We start from the raw sequence: 16,661 nt of genomic DNA, 5'->3' as shown, positions 1-16,661 counted from the left end.
TAACATTCTCTATAAAAACTATAATAGATTTGGAATTATTTTTTCGATCAAGGTAATTTAGGAATTAATTTTTTAAACTGCCGTACTCTATAGTAAAAAATCCCCCTATTCCCGGTAACCACACCTTTCATATATGCATTTCCCATCGACTTGACCCATCATCTCAGACTTAACGGAAAATGATCCTGGCAAGCTCTGCAGTTGAATCTACGAGCACTAATAATGATTTATTAGTGAAGATTAGATATAGAATATTCTCATACGCCACCTGTACAGTCGGTTACTCTCTTTGCCTTGTAGCCTTATAAACCTCACTGCTTTTCCTCATTTTAGAAAGAAAAACTCCTTTTCTCGTCATCTTCATTCTTTCCCTGCTCTTTCTTCTCTGAAATTAACTTGGCATCAGAGCTTCCTCCATTCAATCCAAATGGCTACCACCAGAAATATACCTGAGTATGATCGGAAAAGTGAATTAAAAGCTTTTGATGATTCAAAAAGTGGAGTGAAGGGGCTTCTTGATGGTGGGATGACCAAGATCCCTCTTATGTTCATCCACCCACGCTATAATCCTGATGCGAAATCAGAGTCAGCTGTCTCCCAGTTCAGGGTTCCCTTGATAGACCTTGATGGCGTTAAGGACAATGCAACTGTGCGGGCTAAAATCATAGACCAAGTTCGAGGAGCTTGTGAAAACTGGGGATTCTTTCAGGTAGTGAACCATGGCATTCCCGCAAGCGTTTTGGAGGAGATGATAGATGGGATTCGCGGATTTCATGAGCAAGACACTCAAATGAAAAAGGAGTTCTACACACGCGACTTCAAGGACAAGGTGTCATTTGTTTCCAATTTTGATTTATTTGAGGCAACAGCAGCTACTTGGAAGGACAGTTTATCTTGGCCTATGGTTCCGAATCCTCCTGACCCCACGGAATTTCCAGCAGTATGCAGGTATGTCGAAAGGGCCAAAAAAACTTACAGAGAAATGAAAAATAAAATTCCTATAAAATCAAATTTCATCGTCAAGCTGTTCTCAAGTGTTCCATTGTATGTGGTTGATGAACTTGCAGAGACATAGTGACGGAATACTCAAAGCAAGTAAAGAGATTAGGGTATACTCTATTTGAATTACTGTCGGAGGGACTGGGACTCCATGTAAACCATTTGAAAGACACGGGATGTGCTGAGGTGATTTTTCATGTGGGTCATTACTACCCACCGTGCCCTGAGCCAGAATTGACTCTAGGCGCCAGCAGACATGCTGATAGCGGGTTCCTCACAGTACTTCTACAAGACCAAGTGGGTGGTCTCCAAGTTCTTCATCAGAATCAGTGGATCGATTTGGTCCCCATGCCTGGAGCACTAGTAATCAACGTTGGATTTTCTCTACAGGTAATTCTAACTTCTGTTGCAGTACTTGCTTTACTTGATCTATCTATGCAAATTAATGACATTACTAATTCATTATTAACATAAGTTTATTTTTTGTTGGATTTTTCAGGTTATAACAAATGACAGGTTTAAAAGCATAGAGCATAGAGTGTTGGCAAACCGTGTAAGCTCAAGAGTGTCAATGGCAAGTGCTTTTGGCACAACTCTTTTCCCATCCTCAAAACTTTATTCACCGATTAAGGAGTTGCTAACCCAAGAGAATCCTCCGAAGTATAAGGAAGCCACCTTGCAAGCCCATGTTGCCTACTTGAGAGGCAAAAGGGTTTGATGCAATGCACCTCTGCCCCTACTGCATTGCAAGCTCTAAATTTGGCCATGGAGATGAAGGAGGTTTATCATATCTTTGAATGGTTTTTGTTCTTGTCTCATGGTGTTAATGAATGAGATCTTTAATTAGCAGCTTATGTACAATTGGGTATTGAACCATATATTTTGGAATAGACAACCTTGATGGAATGAATATGATATGTAAGCTGATGTTTTGTTATACCTTGAGAAAATATGTAACTACAAAACAAAAATGTCCAGCAATCCCCTTTAACTTCAGAAAGATCATGTGAGCTGCAGTAAGGTGAGACAAAAGACTACTGCAAAAGACCATCTCCAGCACTGCTACTTCAACAGGGATTTGTACATATTCATTTCTTCACTGACTGACAAAGTGCCAGAACATCTGGACTCCAGAATTTCCAGCTCTTTGATGCATGTTGAATTTGGAGAGTTTCTTGCGTACCCAATGTCAATCTTTGTTAAAAAGCACTAAACATCTAGGATTGTGCAGCCGGGATAAGAAATGGAGTATAATATGAGATGAAGCTTATTTTTCAATATAATTTTCCTCTCAATCAGTTAATCAGTCTCTTCTAAAATTTGACGTGACATACAATGCACTGGTCATTCCAATTGAGGAAAGCATTGAATTAATAGGCAAATTATCATGGGATTTTAATGGGTCTGATTTGAACGGTCCCACCTCCATTGAGGAAAGCATGCATGAGTGGAGGAAAGTCTGCCAGACTTTTTCTTACTTATTACATCAAATTACTAAAAAGAAAAAAATCAAAAAACAACACTAGAAATATATATATATATACATATACCCCCGTATACAGCACTTTGGGCCACGGAATGAAGAAGTAGCTATTAAAGCTTGATAACCCGAATTCTATTTGTTCTTATTCAAAAAGTTTGCGGTGTAACATATGTGGTGAAAAAAAATTATAAGATTTTTTGGGGACTCTGTGATGGTATGAACCTGCTTTATTTATTTCTCTCTCATATATATATGATAGTAAAATTTAGAATTATGATGCCTATACTTATGTAGTATGCATAGTCACTCGATTTTCTCCTCTTTTATACCAATTTTTTACTTAATGAATTTTTTTCTTTTATATTCGTAGTTTTTTCATTTAGGTTTTCCATGTAAATCTGTTTATTCTTATTTTTTTGTTGCTTATTCCCATTTTTCCATAACAGCAATGTTACCTTCTAACTAAGATGAAATAATATTTGAAGATAAGAGATTTTGGAATTAAAAAAATAACATATTATTTTTTAAATTAATTTTGAATCTTTAAAAAATTTATATGCATAAGTTAAATCTTAAAAAATTCAATCATTGTAGTTTCTTTTATCATTCAGAATCGTAGCTACAAACTAGTTTTGTTAAATAATAATAATAATTATAATAATAATAAATAAATCTAAAAACTATTTGAAATTTTTTATGATATAGAACACAATAAAGATAGAAAATATACAATGATAAAAAAAAATGTCATCATTCTCGTATTAAAAAAAGAAGATTTCTTATATTTAGATCATAAAAGGTTAGGTTGCCTTTTGGTACACGTGTTGTGGTATCTCTTATTTTTCTTTTTATAATTATTTTTTAAGGATTTTTTTCTTAAAAATTTTGAATATGAACTGGTATGAAAATTTTTATCTAACTTGGTAGGATGAATTTAAATGGAGCATTTTTTTTTTAGAAAAATAAAATTATCAAGTGCAAAAGAATTTGAGTGAAGTTTAAATTTTAAGATTCAAAAGAATTCGTAAGAGAAATGGTACTAAAGAGAGGTTTTATTTTCATACTTATATTTAAACAATTGAAAATTAAAAGTTTTATTTTCATACTTATATTTAAACAATTGAAAATTAAAAGTTATTACAGTATAAATTAATAACCATAATACAAATCCTAATATGTAATTTAAGAAAAACTAATTACAGTACAAGTTTTATGAGCTTTTAAAGCCTTATTAACTAACAAGTAGTTATTGGATGTTACATATGCTAATTACTTTTATTGATATTTTAAAATTTGGACTTGATGGTCTGAGGCTTGACCGATCAAACCATTAATTAAATTTTAATTTGATTTAATTCACCATTTGGATGGGAAATGAGTTCATTGGCACTAAATCAAACCACCTGATGATCCAATTGCTAAACCATGGGCTAGTTCGAATGATTGTTTAGGTGTATATATATATATATATATATATATATATCACCATTTGGATGGGAAATGAGTTCGTTGGCACTAAATCAAACCACCCGATGATCCAATTGCTAAACCATGGCCTAGTTTGAATGATTGTTCAGGTATATATATATTTAAAAAAATGTTATACTATATCAGAGATGTGTGATCTAATGGAATGAAGGGACGTTGTGGAAGCCATGATGTTGTACAAAGTGAAATGGCAAAGAGGACAACATCGTTGAAAGATTTATGGTGAAACGATTTCCATGGACCATAATTAACATCATTCGTATCAAGAGGTTGTTGGAAGAAAGGAAGTGAGGAGGGTGGATTCAGAATCCATAGTGGTGAGGTGATAGCGTGATGGAAATCAGTTAACAAAAGGATCCATGACAACTATTCAAGGGTACAGAGGAAGAGAGAGTGAGAGGGAGAGAGATGAGAAGAATATGAGATTTTGTCCATCGACTATGGGAAGAAAGAAGAGACGAAAAGGAAAGGGAAAGAGAAAAGTAAAAGGGAAACATGGTGGTAGTTGTAGAAACGTTTTCTCTTAGGTTCATTTAGTTTGAAGGAAGTGAGGAATTAAGAGAAAAAAAATCAAAATTGGATGAACAATGGGCATTGATTTATGTGAAATGAAGGCTCCTTTGGACTTGCTCACCTTTCTCTTAGGCTTTTCAGATAATAAAATAATGTTAGATTTATATACTAATCAACCTAAAGTAATCACCCAAAAGAGGATCAAGGTAGGGAAAAGGGAGTGCATTAAATTATAGGTACTTTTGACAAATTTAACAATCATAAATGCAATTGACAATTATATATAATAATATAAAAAAATCATAAATAAACAATTACTTATAAATTAAATACAAAAGAGAAAAGAAATTGCAAATTTAAGATTTTTATAGTAGTTTAGTTTACAAAAACTTACATTTACTCTCTTCAAGTTTAACCACATTGAGGGTTCTACTAATTAACAAAGGTTCCAACCGAAACCTTCAAGTTTTATAGTTGAATTATGGTTGGGTCCTTATAACAATAAGACATTTAAAGACAAAGGTTCCAAACTATTTCTTTGGATTATGGTTCCAATGAAACCTCTCAACTCCGACTTTAAACTCCTCGAGTTATTCCATACTTGGTAAGCCTTATAAGGTAATGATAGAAAATTGATCTAAAAAACCTTAGTACAAGTTTAAGTTCAAATGGATGCAAGATAAAACTAGAATTGAGGTGTATTAAATGGATTGATATGTTCATGAAGAATAAATCAAGATTTTTTTTTTTTTTGTTATGTTTGCATTTCAAAATAGAATTTTGTTACACAAAATAAATTTGAATTAATTTTAAAAATTGTTCTCAATTTTTTTTTGTTCTAGTAATGATAAAAAATTGGTTGTCAAATACCTTCTTATCCACTCTTTTCTTCGTTTCCCGTTCACTTGGCCCATCATCTCACAGAGTAGACGGAAAATGATCCTGCCAAGCTCTGGAGTTGAATCTGAATATGATCGGAAAAGTGAATTAGAGGCTTTTGATGCTTCAAAAAGTGGAGTGAAGGGGCTTGTAGATGGTGGGTTGACCAAGATCCCTCTTATGTTCATCCACCCACACTATAATCCTGATGCGAAATCAGGTTCCGCTGTCTCTCAGTTCAGGGTTCCCTTGATAGATCTTGATGGCGTTAATGACAACGCCACTTTGCGGGCTAAAATCATAGACCAAGTTCGAGAAGCTTGTGAAAATTGGGGATTCTTGCAGGTAGTCAACCATGGAATTCCCGCAAGTGTTTTGGAGGAGATGCTAGATGGGATTCGCGGATTTCATGAGCAAGACACTCAAATGAAAAAGGAGTTCTACACACGCGACTTCAAGGAAAAGGTATCATTTGTTTCCAATTTTGATTTATTTCAGGCGACAGCAGCTACTTGGAAGGACAGTTTATCTTGGGCTGTGGCTCCTAATCCTCCACACCCCAAAGAATTGCCAGCAGTATGCAGGTATGTCGAAAGGGCCAAAAGACTTACAGAGAAATGAAAAATAAAATTCCCATAAACTCAAATTTCATCAATAAGCTGTTTCCAAGTGTTGCCGTTATGTGGTTGATGAATTTGCAGAGATATAGTGATGGAATACTCGAAGCAAGTAAAGAGATTAGGGTATACTCTGTTCGAAGTACTGTCAGAGGCACTGGGACTCGATGTAAACCATTTGAAAGACATGGAATGTGCTGAGATGATGTTTCATGCGGGTCATTACTACCCACCGTGCCCTGAGCCAGAATTGACTCTAGGTGCCCGCAGACATACTGATAGCGGCTTCCTCACAGTACTTTTACAAGACCAAGTGGGTGGTCTCCAAGTTCTTCATCAGAATCAGTGGATCGATTTGGTCCCCATGCCTGGAGCACTAGTAATCAACGTTGGAGATTCTCTACAGGTAATTCTAACTTCTGTTGCAGTACTGGCTTTACTTGATCTATCTATGCAAATTAACTTCAGTTTGTTTTTCTGTCGGATTTTTCAGGTTATAACAAATGACAGGTTTAAAAGCATAGAACATAGAGTGCTGGTAAACAGTGAAAGCTCAAGAGTGTCGGTGGCAAGTGCTTTTGGCACAACTCTTTTCCCATCCTCGAAGCTTTATTCACCGATTAAGGAGTTGCTATCTCAAGAGAATCCTCCAAAGTATAAGGAAGCCACCTTGCAAACCCATGTCGCCTACCTGAGAGGCAAAAGGGTTTGATGGAATGTGCCTCTGCACTACTGCATTTCATGCTCTAAATTTGGCCATTGAGATGAAGAAGGACGTTTATCATATCTTTGAATGCTCTTTTGGTTGTTGTCTCATGCAGTACTTGATGAAATGATGTAGAAATTGGGCATTGAATCATATATTTTGGAAAAGAGAAGGACCTTGATGGAATGAATATATATGATATCATCACTGCTTCTGATCATATGGTTCCTAAACAGCACATCATAAACAATTTTTTTTTTTGGATAGATGTCAATTAGAAATCACCCAAACATCATGGGCTTGGACGGAGATTCACAAGGGTATTTTTGAGAAAATATTTTGAAAAACACACGTTGCTTTTAAATCAAGCATGTGTTAATTTATGTCACTTAAATCAACCATGTGTTGATCAATATCCAAGAAATGTCACTGCTTACGGATGCATCACAAAATTCTATCGTTATCTTCTTCTCCATTTCCATAGATACCTTATCCCACGTGAGCTTTTAAATCAAGCATGTGTTAATTTATGTCACGTAAATTAAGAATATGTTAATCAAAAGCCAATGGATTCATCGCAAAATTCTTCCTTGTTTCGCTATCTTTCTTCTCCATTTCTATGGATACAGTATCCCATATGATCCTTGTCAAGACCGGATTCTAACTCTACTTTTTTCAACTTTACTTTTGTTTATAGAGAAATAATTGGTTATTTTTTTATATCAGTTTAAGGTTACAGCATACTACGTACATAGTCTAATATAGCATTTATCGGTTCTAAGATTTCTAATTTGATTGTTACTAGAAACATAATAGCTTTTATTTTATTTGCCATTTAGTATGGTACCATCATGGAAGAAGAACAAACCAAGAAAATTAAAATATATTTTTATGTTTGAGCTCCAAAACACTATTTGATTTCTTAAAATAATTGAGAAATGATTTTAAAAAAATTTCTCAAAATTTGTTTTTTGAGTACATACTATGTGCCTTTTTTTCTTTAGAAGCACATATTTCCATCTTATATTCTACCTTTCACCTTGTAGACGTAAATTTCATTCTCATTTCCGGTTGACTCATCATCTCAGAGTAAACGGAAAATGATTCTGACAAGCTCTGGAGTTGAAGTTGAACATGATCGGAAAAGGGAATTAAAAGCTTTTGATGATTCAAAAAGTGGAGTGAAAGGGCTTGTAGATGCTGGGATAACCAAGATCCCTCCTATGTTCATCCATCCACAGTATAATCTCAATGCGAAATCAGGTTCGGCTGTCTCCCAGTTCAGGGTTCCCTTGGTAGACCTTGATGGCATTAATGACAGTGCAACTCTGCGGGCTAAAATCATAGACCAAGTTCGAGAAGCTTGTGAAAACTGGGGATTCTTTCAGGCAGTCAACCATGGGATTCCCGCAAGTGTTTTGGAGGAGATGATAGATGGGATTCGCGGATTTCATGAGCAAGACACTCAAGTGAAAAAGGAGTACTTCTACAAACGCGACTTCAAGGAAAAGGTGTCATATTTTTCCAATTTTGATTTATGCCAGGCAACGGTGGCTACTTGGAAGGACTGCTTATCTTGGGCTATGGCTCCTAGTCCTCCAGACCCCACAGAATTGCCCGCAGTGTGCAGGTATGTCCTAAGGCTTGTCTTAATATGTGAAACTCTGCACTCTGACTTGATGAACTTGCAGAGATATAGTGATGGAATACTCGAAGCAAGTAAAGAGGTTGGGGTGTACTTTATTTGAATTACTGTCAGAGGCTCTGGGACTAGATGTAAACCGTTTGAAAGACATGGAATGTGCTGAGATGATTTTTCCTGCGGGTCATTACTATCCACCGTGCCCTGAGCCAGAATTGACTCTAGGTGCCCGCAGACATACTGATAGCCGCTTCCTCACAGTACTTTTACAAGACCAAGTGGGTGGTCTCCAAGTTCTTCATCAGAATCAGTGGATCGATGCGTCCCCCATGCCTGGAGCACTAGTAATCAACGTTGGAGATTCTCTACAGGTAATTCTAACTTCTGTTGCAGTACTGGCTTTACTTGATCTATCTATGCAAATTAATGACATTAATTACTAATTGATTATTAAAATAAGTTTGTTTTTTGTTGGATTTTTCAGGTTATAACAAATGACAGGTTTAAAAGCATAGAACATAGAGTGTTGGTAAACCGTGTAAGCCCAAGAGTGTCGGTGGCAAGTGCTTTTGGCACAAATCTTTTCCCATCCTCAAAGCTTTATTCACCGATTAAGGAGTCGTTGGTAACTCAAGAGAATCCTCCAAAGTATAAGGAAGCCACCTTGCAAGCCCATGTTGCCTACTTGAGGGGCAAAAGAGTTTGATGGCATCACCTCTGCACTTCTGCATTGCAAGCTCTAAATTTGGCCATGGAGATGAAGAAGGTTTATCATATCTTTGAATGTTATTTTGGCTCTTCGTCTCATGCAGTAGTTGATGAAATAAGATCTTTAATTAGCAGCATATGTAGAAACTGGGTATTGAATCATATTTTTGGAATAGAGAACCTTGATGGAATGAATATGATAATGATATCATCATTGCTTCTCATATGGCTCCTAGACAACACATCAGGGTCCCCTCCTCTCGTACCATGATTCCCTCAATTTTAATTAATGAAGACAAGATTCGATGCTTTGTCACTACTAGAAAATATCCGACTTCTAAACAAAAATGTCCATCACTCCCCGTCTAGCTTCAGAACTGTCATATGAGGTGCACTAAGATGAGACAAAAGACCCATCTCCAGCACCACTACTTTACAGGGTTTTGTACATCTGGACTGCTTCACTGGCTCAAAACTGGCTGATGGTGCATGCACCATCCCTCGTGCCAAAACATCTGGACTCCAGAATTTCCACCTCTTGGATGGTCGTTAAATTTGGTGAGTTTCTTGCTTACCCAATGTTGAGCCTTATCAAAAAGCTCTCAAACATCTAGGATTGTAAAGGTGGGAACAGAAATGGAGTATGGTATGAAGCTTATTTTTCCAATATGCTTTTTCTCTCAATCAGTTAATCAGCCTCTTCTAAAATTCAACTTTAGTTATGATGTACCAGCCATTCCAATTGAGGTAAGAAAATACTGAAAATCTACTCAATTTAATTCAACACTATCTACTAAGTAATCTGTTAGGATGAGTTTATGCAAACATAACTCATTGATACATGAATTAACAAGCAATCCATTAATCTATTTAATAAATGAGTTAAGATTTTAGATTGTGTAGGAATTTATAGTCCATGCTATTCTATCCCATTACACATGTTAATACCATTATAACTCCTTTAACATTTAATATTTTAAATTTATAAAATATTACTTTTAAATAATTCTTTTTTTTTTTTTAAGTTTTGATTTTAATTTTAAATTTTTTTTCCAAATATCAATTAACATAGTGGCATTTGAATATATTTTCTATTTTTTCTATTTTGAAATAAGAAAATAGCAGCAACCTTTATAAACAAGAATACTTGCAGGCTTTAAAAACTATTAAGAAAAAAACAAAAAAAACAAACAAACTGACAATTGAGGTATCAGAAAAGTTTCACTACCTCACATTTCAAAATTTTTTAAAGTATTTTTTAAAACTATAAAATAAATCTATATTTCTTGTACAAGAGATTATCCTTTTTTATATTAATTATTATTATTTTAAAAAAACAAAAAAATAAGAAATATATCTAAATGAATACTTAATTATTTAATTTTGAATTGTAATATATTTATAAGATAGAAGAGAACAATTTTATTTTATTTTATTTTTAAATTTTATTTAATTTATACCTCTAAATATGTTTAACTTTTATAAATTTTAAAAATATATAAAAAATTAATTAGTCGTTTAATTTTTATTATATGATATTTATAAAAGGCTAGGTCAATTTCAAACAATTCCGGTTGAAAGAGGTTAGATAGGTTAGCAATAAAACCATTACATGTTAAATACTTAAACAGTGATTATAAAATAGACACAACTGTATTTAATCTACATCTATCACAAAAGTTTAGATCTAGTTTATGGAATAGTTAATGGTGGGTGAATAAATAGTCTCTTTTAAGGATTAGAAATAAAGTAGAGAAATTCAATTGTATAAGAAGACAATGATTTACATGAAAAAGACTTTGTGAAGATCTAAAAACCATTAAGTTAGAGACTGCAAAATTATTGTATTCCTTAATGGACTCCTCGTCCCCTTGAGAGGATGAGAATCTGTCTCAAAAAGCCAAGAACTTCTCTAATATGCATATATTAGAAAAGTCTAATGGATTTGGAATCAATTTTACCTTATATTTTATAAATAAATAAAAAATTAATTTTGGTAACTTAGGAAGCTTACAAAGATATGTCTTATATGTCATTATTCTTAATTAACTCAACCATACTTATTTAATCTCGGATTGGTTATGTAGCAATCTTGAATCTACAAAAATAATGTAAATTACAAGAAAGTACACAAAGTCCTAAACAAGGATAAAAAAACAAAATTGTCAACTAAATGTAAATAGCTTAATTTTGATTTTATTGTTTCAAGGAATTAATAATGAAAAGGTTTCAAATTTAAAAAATGTGTTGAAACTTAAATGATATTAAATTTTATTATAGAAAGGATTAGTGATACAAATATTGATTTTATAAAAATAAAATAAAATAAGATATAAATTGAACAAAATAAAAAGTTATAAAAATTTATAACTCAATGACAATGTTTTATAATTAGGGGTTAATGAGTCTCCCTTTGCTAAATGGATACAATGGCTTTTAATTTTAGCTAGTTTAAAACTTTTGGTAACAATCTCACAATTAACACATGAGATATGTGAAAAACCATCTACAGAGTCTCTCAAAAACTCAACAAATATAAGAATTATAGGTCAATTAATCATGGAGCAACTTTACTAAATAAGAAAGTATGAATATATGATACTACATCAATTATATGCTACCTTCTTTTAAGAATCTTATACCAGTCAACACATACAATCACTTTCATATCCATGATGTAGCACTCTTATGCTCCTTAGTAAATACCTTAACAACTTGAGGAGATGTGACTAACCATCAAAATTAATATACACGATTATTGTGGGCACTTAAGCGTTCCTTGTTTATTTTGGATTTTCCAATTCGGTTTCAAACTTGTTATGAATCTCAACCTATAATATACCTTATTTATGTCTTTATGCTCCAAATAACTCAATCATACTTGAATCATATTGTGAATTAATCAACAATGATCATTGTAGGGACCCTCCACCACGTGCTTGTCCACGTGTACCTCCACGCGTTTATCCATGTGGCAACACCCATGTCGGTTTGTGTGTCATTCCCTCCAGTGATGCCCGGACAACCATTGAAGTATCTGACATGGGACTAAGGATGAAAATATCGATAATCACGGATATATCAGTACTTTGATTTTACGGATATATCGGATACATCGGAGATATATCGGTAGATATTTTGGAAAAGAATATCGATAAGACTAAAATTGATCAAAATTTATAAAAAAAAAAATTACAAGAAAAACTTCATAAAAATATAATTAGAAGTATAATAGATATTTTAAAGTCGTTTTATTAAAAAAAAAAATTGATATATGTATAATATGGTTTATCGTATTTCATAATAATATCGTATGCATCGATAAAAATATGAATTTTCTAAGTGTACATTTATTATTGAATTACATCAAATATTATTTCATAATAATATTATGATATCTGATTATAATATGTCTAACTTAAAAATATAATTAATATTAAAATTATGATCCATTTAATTCAATTGTATTAAATGATATAAAATAAATTATGATATATGTATAATTTTTTAATAATTAATTAATTTATTAATGATATTAAAAACACTATGAAGAAAATTTTTATGATAATTTTTATATTTTTGGTAATCAATTAAAAGAAAATTTTGTATTTAATTATAAAATAATTATAATTAATTTGCTCTCTAAAATTTTCTTTACATGATGACTTTGAATGTATATTTTTAGTATAATACATTTAACAAAGGGCAAACTTGCCCTGGTAGTATGATGAGATAAACCCCAAACCTTTTGTTTGGGGTTTGAATCCTTTCAACGGCACAAAAAAGAGGCATTTTTTAGAATGCACTATAGCTATTGTAGTGGGAGCATTGTAGCGTGTTGACCGGCCGAAATATCGGCGATTTTCTTTCTTTTAGGCTATTTTTTCTATTAAATCGGCGATTTATCGCCTAATGTCGATATATTGGCAATTTTTTGTCAATTTTCAGTGATTTTTCTCCTCTTCGCATAGGAGTGACTGACGGGACCTTCTCTCATCCCTATGTTTACATCAATGGACTGGCACACCTTGTCCCATAACTTCAACAGGTTGAAACGACGGCAAGCTACATCATGACGCGTCGTCTGACGGAGCTACTAACTACCTTGAACTGCATTGATTGCCCTGTCACTTACTAGACAACCATCATTACAGTTTACTCATCCCTATGTCTACATCAATGGACTGGCACACCTTGTCCCATAACTTCAACAGGTTGAAACGACGGCAAGCTACATCATGACGCGTCGTCTGACGGAGCTACTAACTACCTTGAACTGCATTGATTGCCCTGTCACTTACTAGACAACCATCATTACAGTTTACTTAGTTCCCCCTCCCCCCCCCCCCCCCCCCCCCCCCCCCCCAGCACTATAAAATCTAACAGTATGTAGCATCAAATCCAAATAAATTTATCAGTCTAAACTAACTAGTCTAGATCACTAACTGAACTTGAAGGCATCCCTCATGAAAACCACCACCATTGCATCCTTGGTTTTCACTAGTAGTATTGCAATTATCAAGATATACCCTTGCTCGAATAAGGAAATCAATTTACATTTAATCAATTGGGCGATGCCTTTCACACCTGGCAAGGAGAATTATGAAAACAAAAAACAAAAAAAAAATAACAAAAACAAAAACAAAACACTGATGTATCCATAATAATAAGCATCCAAAATTATAATAGCAAATATCGAATATAGGAAGAAATTCTATTGTTATGTATGTAGTAAATTCTTTTTAATTATGTAAATATGTTTTGAAGTCTTACGAGTCACTATTATTAGAGTGAAAAATATCTATGTAGGAAAAATTGGGGCTTGTTTGGTTGTTGTTCTTGAAAACTGTTTTGGAAAACAACAGTTTTTTGTGTTTTTAGAACAGTTTGGGAACTGAATTTTGGAAAATAGTTTTCGTTCTAAAGAAAAAAAAAAAAAAAAACATGTTTGGTTGAGTTAATAAAAAAGTTTTTTAGAACAAGTAAAACAAAAAACATGTTTGAAAGATGTTTTTCTTTTCTTTTCCAATTAATAAAATGTTTTCTTCAAGTAACTTTATATTATAAATTTATAAATATTTTTTAGATACACAGTTCATTTAAATTAAAAAAATTATTTATTTATTAATTTTTAAATAAAAACATTTTTTATATTTTTTTAAAATAAATCAAACATGATAAAATCATTTTTATTAACATTTTTTTCTTGATTTAATCTTTAATTTTATTAAAAATTATAGTATATTTTATTAAAATGAGATTAAAAAATTTTAAAAAGAATTAATTTAATTTTTACAACTAATTTTCACCTAACAAGCTTGTAAATAAAATAAATAGGACATGAAAATAAATGCAAGGAAAGAGATGATCACTTTCTAAGGGATTCCACCGTTGAAGATGGTGTTTTGCTTGGGTTGACCAATAGATTTTACCACCTAATATGCTTTGAAATTTTCACTTTATGTATGAATATTTTTTTTACCAACCATGTCCCTTCAAAATATCTCTGCTCATTCCACTATTGAGAAAAGTGTTTACACAATATTATTACCTTATTTACAAATGACTACCCCCACCCTCAATCGTCTCTCGTCTTCTTCAAAATCGAGAAAAAGTCACATGCAAAACCCTCTCAAAGCAACTCCTTTTCTTTCTCTTCCATGTCCTTAAGCAAGTTTTTTGTTTTTTTTTTTTTTTTTCCAACAAAACAACTCAAGAAAAATCAAAATTGAGAAACGGAAAAAATCACGATTTTTTTTTTATTTTCATTCTCGTTCCCCACTTTTTTCAGCATCCAAATAGGAAAATATAAACGGAAAAAATAAAAAATAAAAACTAACAACACATGATAAAAAATAAAAAAAATAAAAAAAAAAGCTCACATCTAAAAAAACACAAAGAACAGGTATTCTCTTTATGACTTTTTTTTGTTCTATAAACAGTAAAAAAACCGGCAAAACACAATTTTTTTGTTCTCTAAAAAGTGTCATTTTGAGAACACAGAGAATAAAAAAAACAAAAATAATTTTTTCAACCAAACAAGTTTTTAGTATTTTTTGTTTTCAAGAACAGAAAACAATTCTTGAAAACACCAACCAAATAGGGCCTTGAGTTGTTATAACTAGTATCAAGGTCAATTTTTTATCTCATCTGACTTTATAAGAATTGTTTATCTATTTAACATCACAATATCATAATTATTTATATAGAAAATGATTGTAATACGAGAAAAAGTACATTACACTATACACGTAGTGGGTTGTTTTTAACTATATAGGTGCATTTTCAAATTATGAGATTTTATCAGGCTAAAATGGGTAATATGTACATGGGAGGAGACAGTCGTTGCAAAAATAGTCATATTGTACTATGAGAAGTCTTGAATGCGAGGTCCCCACTCCCCAGCAACATTAAGACTATCACCCCCAGAGTCCGCCCACATGGTCAGTCCTTGAGCATCTTCAAACACTTCTATGTGCACCATCTTTATGGCCACCTCCATATATAGGTGTTCAAGTCAAAATCATATGTTCTCATACTAGAAGTGAGCAAGTTCTTAATATATCATTACTGTGGTTTATATCCAGGAAGCATTATACTTCATCTCAAGGGGTCTGCATTAATTATTGTTTCTATTGTATATTTTCCTCCCCTTTGATGTGTTACTTAAGGCACTTTCATGCAATTATGCTGTCCATTACTTATCCAGGTTGGGTTTTTTTTTTTTTTTTTAAATATCATTTTTTAAAAATAGGAATGAAATATTAATGGGTAGAAAAATATGGGTCATACCATAATTTCTACCATCATTTTACCTTATCAAATAAGTAATTATTAACATTTAATAAATCACTTTTATTTCATCCCATCACTATTTGTTGAATGAATTAATAAAAGTGGTGATTTGTGTAGCATCATTTCATTTCATTTTTATTCCATTCCAGATTTGGAAAAAGAATATTTTTTTTTTTTTTTTTGTGAGTGTTATTAATTTAAATGTGGGTAAGAATCTTTTAAAAAATTGTCTCATCAATTTTTAGGTTAAGGTTTCATTATGTTCATTTTCTAATTAAATTTCAAAAATTAAAATAATTGGAAAAGATAGTTTAAAAAATTTAAACTGCAAATTTCTTAAACAATTTTTTGTTTTTTTTGGCTGTTTTTTTCAAAAATATGATTGCAAAAGTTAATTTGGCATAAAAACTTAGGTGCATGTATTTGGAAATATTTTTGCTTTATTTTCGGTTCTAAAAACAACATCTTGAAATTGAAAATTTGAAATAAAATATTTTATATCAACCAAATTGAAAAACATAGTAGTAAAATTGAAAAAAAAAATAGATAAATCAATCAAAATTAATCATATCAATTTGTCAATTTTCAATAACCATAAAGGTATACTGATTGAGAATTTTAAAGTCTTACCTTATTGATTTGATTTTCAATCATTTAAACCTAACCAAACTAGTCTTAATCAAGCTTGATTTGATTCGGTTTTGATTCAAATAAAAATCAACCATGTCACATCAGTTAATTTTTTCTCAAAAAATTAACCCAAAAACATTTTTATAGATATTCCATTAGTATTTGGATATAAACCAAAAAAATTACTTTCAAAACATTTTT

General features: G+C 32.2%; 3 protein-coding genes across 3 annotated transcripts; all 3 read left to right on the top strand.

The window, feature by feature from the left end:
- The first annotated feature begins 310 nt into the window (after positions 1-310).
- LOC100266164 (1-aminocyclopropane-1-carboxylate oxidase homolog 1) lies at positions 311-1,936 on the top strand. Its single transcript, XM_002276272.5, has 3 exons — positions 311-948; positions 1,068-1,389; positions 1,499-1,936. The coding sequence occupies exons 1-3, from the start codon at positions 428-430 to the stop codon at positions 1,715-1,717; spliced, it is 1,062 nt and encodes a 353-aa protein (XP_002276308.1). The 5' UTR covers positions 311-427; the 3' UTR covers positions 1,718-1,936.
- Positions 1,937-5,349: 3,413 nt separating this feature from the next.
- Positions 5,350-6,905, top strand: LOC100260734 (1-aminocyclopropane-1-carboxylate oxidase homolog 1). Its single transcript, XM_002276303.5, has 3 exons — positions 5,350-5,946; positions 6,064-6,385; positions 6,473-6,905. Exons 1-3 carry the CDS (start codon positions 5,420-5,422, stop codon positions 6,689-6,691), a joined length of 1,068 nt encoding a protein of 355 aa, XP_002276339.1. The 5' UTR covers positions 5,350-5,419; the 3' UTR covers positions 6,692-6,905.
- A 102-nt stretch (positions 6,906-7,007) lies between these two features.
- Positions 7,008-9,249, top strand: LOC100255665 (1-aminocyclopropane-1-carboxylate oxidase homolog 1). The gene is made up of 3 exons (XM_003633226.4): positions 7,008-8,315; positions 8,377-8,698; positions 8,812-9,249. The coding sequence occupies exons 1-3, from the start codon at positions 7,786-7,788 to the stop codon at positions 9,031-9,033; spliced, it is 1,074 nt and encodes a 357-aa protein (XP_003633274.4). The 5' UTR covers positions 7,008-7,785; the 3' UTR covers positions 9,034-9,249.
- The last annotated feature ends 7,412 nt before the right edge of the window (positions 9,250-16,661 follow it).

Source organism: Vitis vinifera, chromosome 12 (genome assembly GCF_030704535.1).
Source record: "Vitis vinifera cultivar Pinot Noir 40024 chromosome 12, ASM3070453v1".
Taxonomy (NCBI): domain Eukaryota; kingdom Viridiplantae; phylum Streptophyta; class Magnoliopsida; order Vitales; family Vitaceae; genus Vitis; species Vitis vinifera.
This window is presented reverse-complemented; position numbering and strand designations above follow the sequence as displayed.

What these genes read in the sequence shown, in the direction of transcription:
- LOC100260734 (XM_002276303.5), top strand. Translation starts at nt 5,420, where the DNA reads ATGATCCTGCCAAGCTCTGGAGTTGAATCTGAATATGATCGGAAAAGT. An exon ending in GAATTGCCAGCAGTATGCAG is followed by an intron (nt 5,947 to 6,063) that starts GTATGTCGAAAG and finishes ATGAATTTGCAG; the next exon opens with AGATATAGTGATGGAATACT. An exon ending in ACGTTGGAGATTCTCTACAG is followed by an intron (nt 6,386 to 6,472) that starts GTAATTCTAACT and finishes CGGATTTTTCAG; the next exon opens with GTTATAACAAATGACAGGTT.
- LOC100266164 (XM_002276272.5), top strand. Translation starts at nt 428, where the DNA reads ATGGCTACCACCAGAAATATACCTGAGTATGATCGGAAAAGTGAATTA. An exon ending in GAATTTCCAGCAGTATGCAG is followed by an intron (nt 949 to 1,067) that starts GTATGTCGAAAG and finishes ATGAACTTGCAG; the next exon opens with AGACATAGTGACGGAATACT. An exon ending in ACGTTGGATTTTCTCTACAG is followed by an intron (nt 1,390 to 1,498) that starts GTAATTCTAACT and finishes TGGATTTTTCAG; the next exon opens with GTTATAACAAATGACAGGTT.
- LOC100255665 (XM_003633226.4), top strand. Translation starts at nt 7,786, where the DNA reads ATGATTCTGACAAGCTCTGGAGTTGAAGTTGAACATGATCGGAAAAGG. An exon ending in GAATTGCCCGCAGTGTGCAG is followed by an intron (nt 8,316 to 8,376) that starts GTATGTCCTAAG and finishes ATGAACTTGCAG; the next exon opens with AGATATAGTGATGGAATACT. An exon ending in ACGTTGGAGATTCTCTACAG is followed by an intron (nt 8,699 to 8,811) that starts GTAATTCTAACT and finishes TGGATTTTTCAG; the next exon opens with GTTATAACAAATGACAGGTT.